This window comes from Pteropus medius, unplaced genomic scaffold (genome assembly GCF_902729225.1).
Source record: "Pteropus medius unplaced genomic scaffold, Ma_sr-lr_union100, whole genome shotgun sequence".
Lineage (NCBI taxonomy): Eukaryota > Metazoa > Chordata > Mammalia > Chiroptera > Pteropodidae > Pteropus > Pteropus medius.
In genome coordinates this window covers 2,475,077-2,493,815 of record NW_024347732.1, presented here as the reverse complement: position 1 = coordinate 2,493,815, position 18,739 = coordinate 2,475,077, and the positions used below count along the sequence as shown (strand labels likewise).

General features: G+C 31.7%; 1 protein-coding gene and 1 pseudogene across 10 annotated transcripts in view; one reads left to right on the top strand and one right to left on the bottom strand.

The window, feature by feature from the left end:
* Window positions 1–18,739, top strand: part of RAD54B (RAD54 homolog B) — a 179,007-nt gene that overhangs the window by 38,778 nt on the left and 121,490 nt on the right. For all 10 annotated transcript variants that reach the window (XM_039877138.1, XM_039877134.1, XM_039877133.1 and 7 more), the window contains 3 exons: window positions 9,426–9,620; window positions 13,647–13,928; window positions 16,685–16,847. In XM_039877138.1, coding sequence (XP_039733072.1) covers window positions 9,426–9,620; window positions 13,647–13,928; window positions 16,685–16,847 — 640 coding nt within the window. The remainder of the gene's footprint in view (window positions 1–9,425; window positions 9,621–13,646; window positions 13,929–16,684; window positions 16,848–18,739) is intronic.
* LOC120614335 (uncharacterized) lies at window positions 10,607–10,726 on the bottom strand (annotated as a pseudogene).

Genomic DNA, 18,739 nt, shown 5'->3' with positions numbered 1-18,739 from the left:
TAGCATTTAGGGACTGAGAAAAATAAAAAAATTCTCATTTTTTACGTATTTTTAAATACCAGAATCACACTCATTGCGGTGAGTTTACTGTACTAGTTTTTTCGAGTCAGACCTGTATAATTTCAATTTGCAGGAATTTAAATGCTTACATTTCTGCTCCATTGTATAACCACCTTTCCAACCATTACACTATAATTAGCATAGTATAGTTTCTGAAAGTTCTTATATAAATAAGATTAATTTGACTGTTGAACTCTTTTTGGAGATGTTATCATCTTGCAGAAAATCTTAGGGAAATTCTGAGCTACAGCTTTCTCTTTTTGTTATTGCGACTTCTGAGTTTTTCAACTACTTACCAGCTTATATTAGCATTTTTTGCTGAGGACGAGTTTTACTAAGGGGAATGTATAGGAGTAAATTCTGCTAGTACCAATGGAATAGAAGCCACCAGACATCCTGTATGCTGTAGAGAACTGTTTGGGGCCATGAACTCTGCCTATGAAATATAATGCTAGTGGGAAAACATAGAGAAGAGTGATTTTATTTTTAAAATATAGACTTGATTCTGTAGAAATGTATTAAATTTGAAAAATATCTTAAGTCAAAATATTATTTCATTCAATATATTCGTACTTTAAATACTGGGTAGGTTATTTTTGCCACCTTCCTATCTTTTTTTATTCATGTGAACTTAAATGGTACATTGTTATTTTTACAACTTGTGATTTTTTACATTAGGTATGATTTATAATGGCACCATGAAAAAGATAATGAAGCTCTTCCATTTCTAAAGATGCCAGCAGATTTCTTAAAATATTCAAATCAAGTACTTTTATGTATAATGAAACATCGACTCTGTGTTTTCATTTTTGAAAGTCACTCTATCCTGTTGCATCTTCTATGAAAATGTTTAAAATATGAATTTTTTTCATGTGCCTTTTAGAAAGTCAAATTATTGTTAGACATGTTTAAATAATTTAGAGCGTGATAAAATGTATTTAATATACACTGTAAATGATGGTGGTTAAATGTTTTGTTAATACATATTCTTTTAAATACAAGGTTAAACATCGTACTGATTTGTGTATTCTTTATGTGCCATAAGACAAATAATTCAGTACTATTGAGGTAAAATTTTATGATGAGGCAGAATTGAATAAATTTATTTAGGTGATTGTGTTTTAGTAGATACCAAATGTACCATGTCTAAATATCATAATACATTTTTTCAAGTGTTAAGATCCATAAATTCTCAAAATCAATGAAATATTTGATAGTAAATTTGACTAAATACTTAAAAATAATTAGACAAAATATGGTTGCAATACTTAAATACAAAAGAAGAAATTCTTAAAGTATGCAACCTAATTAATCAGTAACAGTTATGCTAAATCTTTGTATGATTTTGAGAAATTGGTTCAATATATTTTTATATATCTTTTAAATTATTTGATTAAAAACAGTAGCTATAATTTGAATTTATATTATTTTTAGTTTTCAATTGCTTTGTAAATAGTGGAAAGCAAAATAAAAGTACCACCCAATTCATCCTAAACAATTTAAATTAAAATGGATATAGCATTAGACTTATACTTTGTTAGTAGGTTTTTCATGTTTTAAAATTATGTGTGAATTCAAACATATAGAAAAAGTCAAAAGCATTTTACAGTAAACATTGAAATGCCTGTCACCTAAATTTTGCAGTTAATGTTTTTCTTTATCATATATTTATCCTTCTACCTATCCATCAATTCATTCTTTGAAAAAAGCTTATTTTAAAACAAGTTGTAGAATTAGAATACTTCTAAACATGTCAGCATGAGTATTATGAACTGGTGTCACTATTTGTGTGTGTGTGTGTGTGTGTGTGTGTGTGTGTGTTTTAAGTAAGATTTGCAAACAGTGAAATACACAAACCTTAAATGATGAGTTTTGACAGATGACTACACCTGTGTAGCTTAACTCTCTCAAATTCAGAACATTATCATCACACTGGAAAGTTCTGTCCTACCCCTTCCTGATTCTCTGTTATGCCTGTTCTAGAACTTCAGTAATTGGAATCATATAATGTATACCCTTTGTTTTCTTTCATCCATCTTAACATTTTTAATATTCATGTTTATCTTATCAGTAGTTCATTGCTTTTTGTTGCTGAGAAGTATTGCATTGTATAAATGTACCTCAGTTTGTTTATTCATTATCTTTTGATGGACTTGTGGGCTATTTCCAGATTTTGGCTATACTGTATAAAGATTCTATGAATATTCTTGTATCAATTCGTTATGGACATAATGCTGGATTAGGAAAGTTATATGGTTAACTTTTGAAGAAACTCTGATATCTTTTCCCAAAGTGATTGTACCATTTAAACTTTCATTAACATGTAATTTTTTTTTTAAATAAAGCTTTGAATGTTCAATGATCGGAATGTCAGAATGGAAATTGATGAATAACTTTTACGGCATTTAAATTAATTAAAAATGCTGAGCATATAGTTTAGATATCTGGGAATATTGTAGTTTTATTGATTTTTTTTTCTGTTTTAGCACTTACTGCATATATGCTTTGACATGAGGTATTGAGAAATATGAGGAAATGTATAGTCCCTGCCATGCTCATAAAGTATCATTCTGAAAATGACCTTTAATGCAAAGAAATATCTAGGTTAATTTTATAGTTGACATTCAGTCTCTCTTAATGGATAAAGAAAACTGGATAATTACCAGTTTAAGGGAATTTATATATTAATGTTTGTATATTTTTATGCATATTAAAATGTACATTATGCATATTAATGCATATAAAAATTCTGGTAGGTTTTGGTAATTTTAAAACTCAAAAAATATGATCTGTAAGAGTATTTACCTTCTTTATTGAATTTGATTTTGAGACATTTTAAATTTTTTATGCTTAATTGAAAACAATGTATATTTAGAATTTTTCGAAAAGAAGGAAAGGATGATAAAGACTTGGGTTTATAGAATGTATAATTAACCTTAGAGTGACTGTGCTTATAAATCATTAAGATTATAATGTCCACTAATAATATTAAAATGATATTATCTCCTTTTTTCAAAGTATGGTTTGAAGCATCTTCATCTTGCTGATAGGCATTCGGTTTCTTGTTTATGTAGACCATTTTTTGGTATTGATTTGGGAACTATTTAACAGGGTCAAGGAGAAAATAGATCAGAACTCAGTTTAGAAATAAAAATTACAGTTATGGTGGAATTGTTAGGGTGGTTAGTTTAGGATGTAGCAAATTAGTCAATGTTTTATGTATTATAAGTAAGGTAGATACAGGAGGTTATGTTTGATATATATTTAGTTTCCAGTTGTCTTCATTCTGGAATTATTCACTCTCCCTTCTGTGCCCTGTCTTACATTTTAAGTGGGATTAAATGGGAAAGGGATAAGAGTAAGACGATGATGGTGGTAGGTAACATTTAGGAAGTACTGACTGTATGGCAAGTACTGTTCTAAGCATTTTACATATATTAGCTAATCTAAGGCCCACACAAGTCTATGAGGTAGGTATTAGTATTACATTCATTTACAGATTCTTAAACTGGCACAGAGAGGTAAGTAAACTTATCTAGGGTCACATGGCTAGTAAGTGGCAGGCTCAAGATTCAAACCCAGCCAGATTAATTCATGCTCTTGCCCTTCTGTTCTGCAAAAGAAGGAATATATCTAAGTCTGAGAATTTTATGGTGTTTCAAAAGTATAGGTGATTCTGAATTCTCAGAATTTAATTATTGTTTTTCTATTCTACTTTATTTTGGCAGGGTTAGGGTCTTGGACAGAACAGTCACTCTTTTAGGCCCTTGGAATGCAACAGGATATTTGACTCTAGGATGTTTCTCCCAGCCATTTGAGGAAGACATTCTTTTTACCCCTGCTTTATAGCAATCCTGAGGAATTAAGTTTTTCTCTTCGAAAACAGGAACACATTTTAAAAATGCAGAAAGATATTGTTAGTCTTTCATTCAGTGCACAATGACCACTACTGGAAGAAATAATGCAAAAAGAAAACTAATTGAAATGGGCTGAAATTATACACCACAACATTTTTTAGAGTGCATAAACGAATCAAAGCATCCTGTGTTTTTTGTGAATAGTAAAAACTTCTAAACTTTATCTGGGAAATTCAAAGTTAGTAAAATAACAAATAATCAACATATGACAACTATCAGTTTGTCTAAAAACTGGTAAATTTTCTTGACTGAAAATGGAGTGATACAATCTTGATAATATTTAGGTATTCAAAATTTGACTTAGCAAAAGTGCACTTTGTAGAAATGGCTAGAAAAGAAAACTCAAGTTGGCAAAACTATAATTGGTAAAATGTACAGAAAAAGATGACTGATGTTTTAAATCTTTGTTATAAAATTTACATAGGAAATAACACTGAAGCTAACAATTCATTAATGTAAAAATGGACAATAATGGAGATGAGTTCAAAGTTAATTTCTAAAGCTCTTTTCTCAGTGAAAATTTTAAGATGATTCTGTTTTAATTAAATATTTTTTCAAACATGAAATCAAAATGTATCTAGGATCAAAATGGCAGTTTGAAAAGTACCTACTGTTCTGGGAATATGGCGATGAACAACATCAAAACAGACCCTCCTCTCAGGACTTCAAAGTTTAATGTGGAAGGCTAAGGTTACATAATTTGTCACATATTTAATTGCTGAAACAATGCCCAGATAATAAGCAACTTGATCTAGTTCGACAGTCAGAAAATTTAAACTGAAAGGGTGAGTGAGTAGAGAAGTTAATTTAGAATAGCATGTGGGAGGAAGAGAAGTAGGAGACCCTTTGGCTGGAAGTAGCATGTTTTCCTTAAGACTATTAAGGCTAAGGTATTTTAAGCAAGAGAGGTACATGATCATATATTTAAAAATAGGTAAATATAGTAGGTATGGAAAATGGTATTAGGAATAGAGACGGCAAGAGAAGATCTCTGTAGACCTGTTGCGAAGATCCTATAATAGTATGGCAGTGCAGATCAGATGATGCTTGGCTTCTGCTTAGGATTGAGAGCAGTCTGAATCCTTTCAGGTTCTGATAAGAGTTCATTGGGCTGTGTGTTCTGGATACCCACCACTGATTTGGGCTGCATATGAACCAGTTGTTTTCTCAGGAAAAAACTGATAGTTCTGGTAGTTTATTATTTGAAGATAGTCAAGACTCACTTTCTAAGTACATAAATACTAATAATGAAGATACAAATTATCTAAATTCTAGTAGTCACAATTGATTTTCATCTTTTGGGAGATTGGTTTACCTGGCTTGGCTTGAAGATGTACAAGTTTTGTTTTTTGTTTTTTTGGGGGGAGGTGGACTTACATTTTCTTTTCTGTATAGTAAATACCATCCAGTAGAATAACTGGTTATAGTAGGTGTATGTTTAACTTTTTAAGAGTCTGCCAAGCTGTTTCCTAAAGTAGTTGTACTGCTTTACATTACTTCCAGCAGGGTATGATATTTGGGGTGGCTTTACATCTTTGCTGATACTTGGTATGGTCAGTTATTTTGCTTTCAGTTAGTCTAGTGGGCATGTGGTGTTATTGTGTGTGTGTGTGTGTGACAGCTTTATTGAGATATAATTCATATACAGTTTTCCCATGTAAACAGTACAATTTATGGTTTTTAGAATATTCACAGTTAGGTGCAACTATCACTACAGACAATTTTAGAATATTTTTAACACTTTAAAAATAAACCCTGTGTTTTTTAGCTTTCACACCCCACCATCTTACTTCCTACTCCCACTCTCAGCGCCCAGCCCTAAGCAACCACTCATCTACTTTATGCCTCTATAGATTTCCCTGTTCTGGACATTCCTTATGAATAGAATCATATAATATGTGGTCTTTGTGACTGGCTTCTTTTACTTAGCATAATGTTTTCAAGGTGCATCCATGTTGTATGTAGCTTATGTCAGTACTTTATTTCTTTTTATGGCCCAATACTCCATTTTATGGCTATACGACATTTAGTTTATCTTTTTTTCAGTTGAATGGACATTTGGGTTGTTTCTACCTTTGAGCCTATTATGAATAATCCTGCTATAAATGTTCATGTACAAGTTTTTGTGTGGATATTTGTTTTTATTTCTTGGGCATATACCTAGGGGTGGAACTGCTGTGTCATATGATAACTATTAATCATTTGAAGAATTGCAAGACTATTTTCTGAAGTAGCTGCACCATTTTACATTACCCCCAGCAGTGTTTGAGGGTTCCAGTTTCTCCATATACTCATCACAACTGTTATTATCTGGTGATTCTAATCATCATAATATCAAAATCTTTCGATTCTAATCCCAGTAGATGTGAAGTGGATCTTGTGTTGTCAGTTTGCATTTCCCAGATGACTAATGTTAAACATCTTTTTATGTGCTTATTGGCTATTTGTATATATTCTTTCCTGAATTACCCATTCAAATCATTTGCCCATTTTTTTTTCAGTTTGATTGTTTTTTATTTTTGAACTGTAAGAATTCTTTATTCTGGATACAAATCTTTAGTCATATATATGTGTTGTGAATATTTTTATCCTGTGATGGCTTACCATTTTATTTTCCTAGTGGCATCTTTCAAAAAGCAAAATTTTAATAAAATTCAGTTTATAGTTTTTGTTTCTTATGCTTTGCCTACTTCAAGTTTACAGATACAGTTGACCCTTGAATATGCATTAGGGTTGGCAGCTGAAAATCGTGTACTTTTGACTCCCCCAAAACTTTACTAAAAACCTACTGTTGACTAAAAGCCTTACAGATAACACAAATAGTTGATTAACTTATTTTATGTGTTATATGTATTTTTGCTGTATTCTTACAGTAAAGTAAGCTAGAGAAAAGAAAATGTTATTAGGAAAATTGTAAAGAGAAAATACATTTACAGTATTTATTGAAAAAAAAAAAAACCTATGTATAAGTGGACCCATGCAGTTTAAACCTGTGCTATTCAAGGGTCAACAGTATTTTCTCCTATGTTTTCTTGTACAAATTTGTAGTTTTAGGCTTTACATTTAGGTCTATGGTCTATTTTCAGTTAAAATTTATACATGGGTGAGTTAATTTTTTTCCATATGGATATGGAACATTTGTTGATTCAGCAACATTTGTTGAAAAGACTTTTTTTTCCTTATTGAATTTGCTTCACCAGCTTTAGGGAAAATCAATTGTTCATACACATGTGAGTTTCTTTTTGGCCCACTATATTCTGTTATATTGATATGTATGTCTTTTTTTTTTTTTTTTTTGCCGATACCAAGCCATATTGATTGTTGTAGTGTGATAGCAAACCTTGAAATCTGGTGGCATAACTCCTCTAACTTTGTTCTTTTAAAAAATTGTTTAGGTTATTCTAGGTCCTTTATGTTTCATATAAAGTTTAGAATCAACTTGTCAATTTCAACCCAAAGCATCCTGGGATTTGATTGGTATTATGTTGAATATAAAAATCATTTTGGGGAGAATTTTTTAAAATTAAAAATTTTAATCTATGAAGTTGGACCTCTATTTAGATTTGTTAATTTCTTTCAGCACAGCTTTTTAATTTTCAGTGTAGAGTGCTTAGATACCTTTTGTTAGATTTTCCTAAGTATTTTATATGTTTTTTTCTTTTTGGAGCTACTATAAATGGACTTTAAAAAATTTTATTTTCCAATTATTTCTTGCTAGTATGTATGTATAACTGATTTTTCAAATATGAACCTTGCAACTTGTGACCCTGCTAAATTCATTTTATTAGTTCTGGTCATTTTGTTTTTAGATTCCCTGGAGATTTCTCTGTAAACAATCTAATAAACATCTGCACATAGTTACAGTTGTACTTCTTTCTGATCTTTATGTTTGTTGTTTTTATTGCCCTATTGCAATGGCTAGGACATCCAGGACCATGTTGAATAGAAAAGATAAAAATGGGCATCTTTGTCTTATTTTTGATATCAGTGTTTTTTCTTTTTCTATTTAAGTGGTACATTTTAAAAGGTAAAGTAATTATTTAGATTTTGTTTTGTAAATTCTGTTGTTTTGATAGCTTCCTGGGTCAAATGTGTATTTGGTAAGAGACATAGTGAATGGAGAAATGAGATTTTACTGTATTTAACTAGACTGCCTTTTATCTAGCCACTTAAAATCTAGCATACAAATTAGGTGAGAAGCAAGAACTGGGACTCAGTATAAGAGTGGTCTATATTTCTCATGGGGGAGCTGGTGTTTTAACTGTAGCTGCAAAGGGAAAAAGACAGGAGGTAAGACAGGGCAGGAGGAGATTTTGTTTGTAATGTAAAGTGTACTTTGAATTAATACATAAATTATAGTGTTTCTGCTTCAAAACACTATATGTATATGATATTTTAGAATATCATTCCACCTATTCTGTTATTTTTTGTTTTGTTTTATTGTGTTTTTTTAAAGTTGACATAATTTAAATGCAGTAAAATGTAGTTTTAAAATTATCAATCATTATTTTTGTTAATTGTATACATTCATGCAGCTACCACTCAGAACAAGTCCTCTCTTGTCCTTTTCCAGTCAACCCTCAACTCCAAGAGGGAGCAACCACTTTTTGGTTTCTAGTATCAAAATTAGTTTCCCTGTTTCCCAGTTGCTGGAGAATTTTCTGTGTGAAGACTGTATGTATATGTGGGGTATTTTGTTTGGTTTGGGAATTTTTTTGTTTTTGATTGAGTTACAATTGACATAACATTATACTAGTTTCAGGTGTACAATGTGATATTTCATATATATTGTGAAATGATCACCACAGTAAGTCTAGTTAACATTGGATATGTTTTTATAAGATGATTCTAGAAATGTTTTCAAGAAAAGTACAGGCCTTTGTAAGAAGGAACTTTTTATTTTCTGATCATATACTACTGAATTATTAGAATCAGTGGCCCAGCCTGATTACTCCCTAGCTCACACACAAAAGTATTTTAATGAAATTTAGTCTCATTCCCACTTTGCTGTTTTATATTTTTTCTTATTTTTAAAAAAACTATAGGTTTTTCTTTCAGAAATCTCCATGATCTTTTTTTAGTTTTCTTGACTTGTGTCACTGTTAATTAAATCACTTGTTTAAAACATATGATTTTAGATATTTTCCCATTGATGTTGAAATATTATTTTTAATTCCTAGAGTCTTGAAAATTTTGCAGTGATTATTATGTTATTTTCCTTCAACTGAGCATGTGACTTTGAGATAAATTTACGTTCATTGTACTCATGGTAATGCTAGCACCTGATATTTGAAATTCTCGGTTTATAAAATGCTAACATGATATGATCAAATATTCCTTCATACTTCTTAATACAATCTGATTTTCTTGTGTTTATTTTTGTTTGAACCTTTTAAATATTAAAGTGATCTTTAATAATGGGGTTTTTATTTTATTTTTCTATTCTAGTTCATTCATCCCCTAAAGAAATTACAGTGTCTAAGGGACAAGAAGTGGAACCTGAGAGTCTAGTTAAATATTTCAATGTCATTTGGCGTAAGGCTTCAAAGAAAAAACACAAAAAGTGGGAAGGTGATGCTGTTCTTATTGTCAAAGGAAAGTCATTTACATTAAAGGACTTGGAAGGCAAAGACATTGGAAGAGGTATTGTGATGTCACCTAATGTTTATGATGTGGGCTAAAATTAGTGTATATCTCCGGTTGTATAATTGAAATATAATTGGGCTTTATAAAGGGATAGATTAAGGTGTTCTTTAATTGACTTATGTCTAAATTATTTCATAAACATAGAATTTTATCTCAATATTTAGTCTGATGGTCTTATGTATACCAGCTCAGTGAGGCAGATCCCATCTCATGATTTCATTTTCTCTAAAAAGCAAATGTTGGCCAGGTATATACAGTAAGACATTTTTCTGAGATTAAGCAGTTTATCTTAGTGTACTTTTTTCCCGTCAAAAAGTTGATATCAGGAGTGGGATAATAGCTTATTTTACTACTGTCCAGTAAAATTTTGAAAAAAGCAGAGTTAGGCATGACCTAGATTAATATATTTAAATTGGAGGTTATCATTATCATGTTGCCAGCACAATTTGTACTAATACAAGTTAGCCCACAGAATCCAGAATTCAGAAAACCATGGGTTTTTGCATAGTCTCTTACTGTTCGATTTTGAGTGTGACCCATAATTATAAAAACTGTTCTACATGTTTATTCATTCATGTAAAATTTTCATAGTTTATAGTTTTCAGTAACTTACGTAAACATTCAAAGATGGCTATTATTTATAGTTTAGTAGGGACAGGCCAATATAATCGATAATTAGGAAGCAATAAGATAATTGTTTCAATGAGAATTTTGCTAAGTGCAATAGGATCAGAGAAGAGCCATGTAAGTCTGTCTAGTAACTTCACAGGAGTTACTGTGTAAGGTAATATTTGAAGGATGAAAAAATAGTTTTGTGTAGGGACATATGAGAAAAGGGCATATACAGGAGGAAATAGCATATGCAAAGGCACAAAGACAGGAGAGAAAAGTTGTTCAGGGCTTCAGGAACATAGTAAATGAAGGACCGTGACAGCGACAAGAGTTGAGGCTGAACTGAATTATCTGCAACATATTTTTTTTTTTTTTTTTAGCACGCGGGTATTCCTAGGTGGTCTCCCATCCAAGTACTAACCAGGCCCGACCCTGCTTAGCTTCCGAGATCAGACGAGATCCGGTACATTCAGGGTGGCATGGCCATAGACTAGATTTTTTTAATTATAAAAATATTAAACAGCTATTTACCATATCATGTTCAGTGTTTAGAGAAATTAAAAAGAAAAATTACAGCGCACATTGCGTGTTGTTGGTTAAGGTTGATAGGTTGATAGTTTTGCAGAACTCGTTCATGCCTACTAAGTAAGATTTCATTTTAAAGCCAACTGGAGAGGTAAAAATTATCAAAATTACCCTGGAACATCTCTTACCCATAAATTATAGTATATGTGGTTTTATGTATGTATAGTTTATTATAAAAAGATCTTTCAGTTGCAAGTAGCAAAAAATGCAAATTAGATTTATAACAGTGTTATAACCCTGACTATACAAGTAGAATCACCTAAGATGCTTTTAAAAAATGCCAGTGCTAAGTAAGTAACCTCTGAGGCTGTGATTTTTTTGTCCTGGATGGTGGGGAGAGGGACTGGGCATAAGTGTATTTTAGGTTTCCAGGTGATTTTAAATCCAGCAGGAGTTGAGAACTACTGATTTAAATATTAAAGGAGATTTTACCAGTTTTCAAAATGAAAACAGCCTAACATAAGACTTGGTCACTTAATAATAATAATAATAATAATAATAATAATAATAATAATAAATGTATCAATGTGGAGTTAGTTTTACAAGTTTTTGCCTGTAATGCAGGCAGTTTTTCTTCTAAATAAATTGGTTATATAGTATTTAAATACTGTTATTGTAAGGATAGAGCCTAAGGGCTGGAGTGCTGAAATTGCTGATAGCTTGTGATAATGTAGTCAAACTCAGTTGGCCATCATTACACAATACCCAGAAAACAATGTGGGAAATGAAGTTCAAGAGTTTTCAGAAAAGTTTTCGAGAGATTTAGAGATGTTTAAGAAAATTATCACTGGATCAGCATGAAATGAGAGATCCTAGAGTTACACAGATTTTTGAAAATGCCTCAAAATTAAATTTATTCTTGTCTCCTATTTTCATATAAAACTAAGATTAACAGTACAATGGGCCCTCTGTATTCACGGGTTTCGTATCTCTGGATCCAACCAATCTTGGATTGAAAAAAAAAAATCCCAGGAAGTGCTAAAAAGCAGAATTTACCACATGCTGAGCACTGTGCTGAATCCACGTGAATGAAGTGATGTGTAACCTATATGCAAATACTACACCATTTTATAAGGGACTTGATCATCCACAGATTTTGGTATCTTAGAACAAATTTCCTGTGGATACCGAGGGATGACTATAATTGGATTGTACAGTAGTCCCCTTTATCCTTAGTTTCTCTTTTCATGGATTCAGTTACCTGCGATCAACTGTAGTTCGAAAGTATTAAGTGGAAAATACAAGAAATAAACAATTCATAAGTTTTGAGTTGTGTATTCTGAGTAGTATGACAAAATCACGTGCTATCCTCTTCTGTCCTGCTCAGGACGTGAATCATTCTTTGTCCGGCACATCCATGGTGTATATGCTACCCACACATTCATCACTTAGTAGCCCTTTCCATTGTTAAGGTATTGTAGTGCTTGTTTTCACGTAACCCTTATTATACTTAACAATGGCCCTGAAGCACAACAGTATAGGTGCTGGTGTTTCCTTTAAGTGAAAAGGCATTTTATCATCTCATGTCATCGCACGAAGGGTGAGTGTGGTACAATGAGATATTTTGAGAGAGAGACCACATTCACATAAAGTTTATGACAGTATATTATAATTCTGTTTTATTACTAGTTATTATTAATCTCTTACTATGCCTATATAAATTAAATTTTAGCATCGGTATGTATGTATGTATAGGAAAAACAATAGGTTATATAGGGTTTAGTACTATCCACATATTTAGGTAACCACTAGGGGATCTTGGAACATACCTCCATGGAAAAGGGGGGACTGCTGTATATGAAGTTAAACCTTGAATCTTGATTAATGTGGAGAGGTCAAGACTACTGTTGAATTCAGATAGTTTGAGGAATAAAGCAATGGATCTTTGGCATTTAGGAACACCAGCTAAGTAATTTCTTCCTATATCAGAACATTAAAATTAAAAAGTGCTCCATCATAAATTATTTAAGAATATATATTAGTAATAAATTGGCACAGATTGTAAGTTTTAGCCCAGTTTTAATCAGGCAAATTATAGCAATATCCAGCTAGTTTAAAAAGGTCATACTTTCTAAAATGTGTTTTATTTTTTAGAGACTTAAAAAAGTTAATGGTATACACAGTTCTTGCCTCCTGTAATCAGGAGGCAAGTAATCAGTTTTGATCAAACTGACTGACTTATTTATATTTCATCAGCACCTTACACATGGCAACAGTTAATAAACATCTGTTGAATCAATAATAATTCAAACAAGCATGATATTAAACAATATCCCACTTTCTATTCAAGAGCTAGAACTTGGACTATCAGTGGCCTCTTGCCACAACTGTGTTTTAACTTTTCTATCTCATGTGGTATGGTAATGGTTGTGGTAGCAGTTGCTTTTGTTGATAGTTCTCCTTCACATTTCCACCTGTTCCTAAGTGGAAATAGAGATGCCATGGGGTTTCTCTAGTTTGTTCACAACAAAGGAGGGTCTATGTAGCCTACTGCACTGTTTCCTTCGCTTGATTTTTTACAGAGATGGTAAAACTATAAGAGTACAATAGGCTATATTTTCAATAATAATAATTTAAAAAAACCCCTTGCTTTCTCTAAAAAGGTGAATTTTTATATCTATGTTATTATTTATTATTTCTGATTTGAGTATGTTTTGCCAAAATGATAAATTACATCTTCATTCTGGCTAATGGGTTATACAAGGCTATTTGCATTCAAAACACAGTTTAATTTTGTACAGTTATGAAAAGGTTACTGGTATCACTAATTAAGTCATCTTAGAGTGTCAGTAAATTAAATTAACTTCCTTTGTTTTCAATTTAAAGGCACTGGATATAAATTCAAAGACTTGGGAAAGATTGAAGAAGGCCAAACAATGATGATTGGTGGAAAAGAAATAGAAGTCATGGATATAATCTCCCCAGATGATTTCAGCAGTGGCAAATGTTTTCAGCTTGGAGGAGGAAGTCCTGCTATATCAAGTTCTTCTCAAGCTGCCAACAGGTGTTTTCTTAACCCTTTAAAAAGTGTCTGTAAACCAACTTCAAAGGAAAATACACAGAGTATTTTCCAAAATTGCAAACCACGCCATGACCCATATCTACCAAGTAAGATTTAAAAAATAATTGGAATATTCTGTTTTATCTGTCCAAAGATTTTGATATGTGAATTTAAAGTTTAAATTTTCTCAAAGTTTTCAGGTGAAAGTATATATTCTTCAATCTACAGTCTGACATAAGGGATAATGTTAATGTTGAGTGACAATATAGTTTGGAATTTATTTCATAGGTAAATGCATAATGCCAAGAATCAAAATTCTGTACCCACGTTGAAGGAAAATATGCAAACTGTATATGTATACACACATACATGTATATGATTTTGGATAAAATCTGATATCTTTAATGAGAAAAATTAGTTAATTCATGAATCAGGATTGTGTTTATACTTCTGTTTTGAGGACTGCATGTTTGATCACATTCACTAGTATATTAAATTAGTGAATGGTGAGATGTCATATAAAGAATTCAAGTTTTACTCATGAGAATTCAGTTCATTTGGTTAATTTTCACATTAATAAAACTCACATTAAAAATGAATCCTAGCTTGTTTTTGACTTAAACAAAATTTGATTATTCACCCCACAATTATTTTTTGAGTGCCTTATTTTGTTCTGGGCCCAGAGGTAAAACTGTCATCAGAGAGCTTCTCATTTAATGAGGAGATAGACAGTGAATTTGAATTATAATGTGGTGAAAAAGTTGGAGAATAAAGTAGGGCTTCTTTCATAATAGTAGTAAAGTAAAATTATATAAAGTAACATAATTATTTTCTCCTCTTGTAAGCATTATGGAAACAATTTTTGAAATAAAGGGGCCTTTGAGATCATTTAGATTAGTCATTTCACTATGCATTTGAGGAAACTGAGGCCCAGAAAGATGAACCAACTTACCTAAATTCAAATAATTCTTGGCATAATTGAGATAAAAACCCCAAAGTAAATATTCTTATCCCTGTATGAGCTTATTGAAGCTTAATTGGTGTATAGACAGTAGAAGTTGATGCTTCTGATTTTTTTTTAATCCAAAATGAATGTCCCTTCAGCTCTTTTAACAAGCTTTCTTCTCTCCTTTCTTTTCTCTTTACCTTTGTGTTACTTAATAGAGGACTGTGGGGAATTGGGAAGAATACTGTGCTTAGAATCCTAAGTTAGAATCCTGGTTTTGCCACTGAACTAACAGGTTCTTTGACCTCACTAATGTTTTGCCTCCTCATGTATAAAATGTGGGTTCTTATAACTGCCATAGAGACTTAGAGTGCCTGGTATAAACTGTATACAATAAATATTTGTTGACAGAGTGATGAAACATTTTATTGTGATAATTTATGTGTGCATGTGTGTTTGTGTGAATGAAACCCTTTGTGTAAATGGTAGTTGATTATTTTCATTTACTTATTTTTTCTTGGCAAAGGTAGAATTAGATTGTAGACTTAAAACTAAAGCATGAGAGATTTTGTTAGCCTTAAATGATGTCTCACTGAGAAGTAGTGTGGCATCTTAAAATTTGAACTGGTGTCCCACTATCATAGTGGTTTAATTCTTACCTTTCTTGAAGATGGGTGCTTTGTTAGATGACTAATGATCTTGTGGTCCTTCATGCCTGAGTACTGTATGCTCTTCATCACTATCTTTTTTCCCCTTTGTTCTTTTTAAAAGATAGAAAAAAATGAGGCCATTTTTTTTCGTTAGAAATCTACAAAGAATACACTCTTGCTTTGCTACTGAGATATAGAGGAATGCCAAGGGCTAAGTTTTCCATTTTCACTCTCTAGACCCCCACCTGCCAGGGATTAACCTCAAAAATGAGAGTTCCTTTTACTTGCTCAGGAACCTAGGAAGAGCCACAGAAAACTTTCCTCTGGGTCATTGCTAATGGTAAACATGACCAAACTTTCTTTTTTGTGACTATTTCTGCATAGATGGATATTTGTTTAATCCGCTGGAAACTTTTTCTTACCTCCCTGTCTCATCTCCTTGTCTTTCTCTTTTTTTCTTTTCATTTGTCTATTTAAAAAATCTGTTTCATTTTTTAACCATGATGTAGACATACAAATAAATTCAGAAAATGATTTTGATGAGTTTATTATATGACTTCGGATTTATTAGTTGAGACCTGCTATCTAGTTATATTTGATTTTGTAGTTTTTGGTATTTCAATAAATCTTTTAAATTGTATTAGCATATTTCTAAAAAATTACATTCTATGTTTACTTCATGCTGCTTTGCAAAGATTCAATTTGATTTTCATGAAGGTAGTAATTAACTTTAAGCAAACAATGATGGTGAAGTCAATGGAAAATTCTCAGTTCTTCTGATGAATAGGATCAATGGTTATTGTTATTGTGTACAGCACTGAAAATAAAGGGAACCTTTATGTTAACTTCAGGGAGCCTTTCCCGGAAGAGAAACTGAGCATTGGCAAGTGCATCTTGGCATAATTCCAACCTGTGCTTTCTGTTGGAAATAGTTCTCTTTGTTTCGAATACTGAACTACTGAATATTGTGGCTTAGTGAATTTCTTATTAGACAAAGTGGTTTAAGAGCACTTTGAGCACATAAAGTTTGGAAAACATTGTAATTCTTTGCATGAAATCTCACATCAATAAAGCATGAGATTTTATTTTTAAATGTTGTACCTTTGCTTAGCATTAGTGTTACTAAATTTGAATTTTTTTTTTTTTTTTGCCACAAACGGTAACAAACAGTTCTTCTAGTTTATGAGTAATTAAAGCAAGATAATGTAGTTACTGACAGAGTGAAATTACAATTCATTTATAATTATGGTTTTACCTTTTTCTTAAGATTCCCTTGTTATGCTACGACCAGACAATAACCATCAGCGGATGTTCAATAAGAACTGTTTCCCTGTTGTGGATGTGGTGATAGATCCTCATCTTGTATATCACCTCCGGCCACATCAGAAAGAAGGAATCATATTCCTTTATGAATGTGTGATGGGAATGAGGTAGGAAAATAAATAATTTATTAAGTCTCATCTGAGTTTTGATTTAGCCTGTAACAGAACGGTTTTCTAGGAAGAATATGATATACTCTTGAGGGTACTTCTTGAATTTTAATTAGAATGGTGACTGATACTTAATGAGTCATTTATTCCAAAAGTGGTTTTTGATGGATACCACGAGCTAGCCATGCTACTAGGAGCTGGGCATACAGGAGTCAGGACCACGATTCTCACTCATCAGTAGCTTGTAAAGTATTTGAGGAAACAAATACAGCCAACCTTAATGTGGTACAATAAGAGCTCACTAGAAGTATGATAAAAGTGTATGGGGGCAAAATGGAAGAATCCTTAATTCTACTTATTAGAAGTTTAGAAAAAGCTTTTCTTCTTATCTTACCTCTACTTTAAAAAAAGAGTCCTCTCCCCTTTTAAGTTGTGTTTTCTGATTAAAGAATTGTAGTATCCTCTCTTAAAGATATTATAGAAGACTCCGCCTGCCAAAAAAAGAAAAAACAACAGACAAAGGAAATAAGAAAGAATTAAAGGTCCCTGCTAACATCTTGGTATCTTTTCTTTCAGTTCTTTTTTTGTTTGTTTTTTTATAATGCCCTTGATTGTTAAATTGGTCATTTAATAGGGAGTCGGGAATGTAAATTTTCCCAAACTCTCATAGCTCCTTGACAGGTTAAAAGGATGCTGTCTCTTGGAAATGGTTTAGACTCATGTTTTGTCTCAGATTTGTTCTTCTCTTTGGGAATCTTTTCTCAGTTGGTTTGGGAATCATCTTTGATTTCTTCTCTTTCACCTTTTCAGTCTAGTCAAACCTGAACTTTTAATTATTTTGACCTCCTAACTATCATTTGATTTCTAATCTTTTTTCTTATCTTCTAATGTACTCCATTAATGGTGTGTGGGCCATTTTAGGTATACATAGGCAAGTCTTGTTTTTTTAATTTTAATAGTAGCATATTTTAGCTAATGAATTATTAGGAAAAAATAGCACATTAAACTTTTGGTTTCACAGATAAATTATGCTTGGAAAGATTTCTCAAATAAATTAAGTTAAAAAGTAAACTGACTTAAAGAAAAATAAATAATATATGGCAAAAAACTGTGATGGTAGTCATAAAAGACAAGTGTATGGGAGACACTGACCTACCAGATAGAGTCTGAGCTTTCAAGGTTAAGTATCCTCATCTTCTGTCTTCTGCCTACCTTGCCAGGTCCACTCAATTTGTGCAGTGAATTTCTATTCACGTTTTAGAACTCTGCTCAAGGTGTATCTTCTCAGTGAAGCCTTCTTGCTCTCTTCCCTTCACCCTGAAAGGATGGATCACTATTTTATCTCTGCTACTCAGTATATCTCAACTGGCATGTGGTCTTGCCTTGGCAAATTGTTGATCAAAAATGATAGTAGTGAAAAAAAATGATAATGGCTATAATTCATATTTGTAATTTTTTCTCTGTATTTTGAAATGTAAAATAAATTGCATTTTAGTTCTTTCTAGCAATAAGGAATAGAATGATTAATAAACTATGTACTTTTGATAATGTCCTTAATTCTCTTGGACTTTGTACTTTTTAAAATATATATCAAATATATGTATCAAAGGGCTATATGTATCAAAAACTACAAAGTGATATGAAATGCCACTTAATGATATTCCTTATAATATTTAATTTTAAATTGCATTAACCTAGTAGGTTTGTAGGATAACACTAAATTATGTGTATTCGATTAAATATTTAGTGTTTAATATTTCATAAAGTACTGGAAACTCATGGTTGAGGATTTCATTTACTATCAGAGGATCATAAATACAGCTCAATTGCTCTTGCTGCTTAAGACTACAATATATTTCAAACTGTTTTGATATCTAATACTGAAACTGATA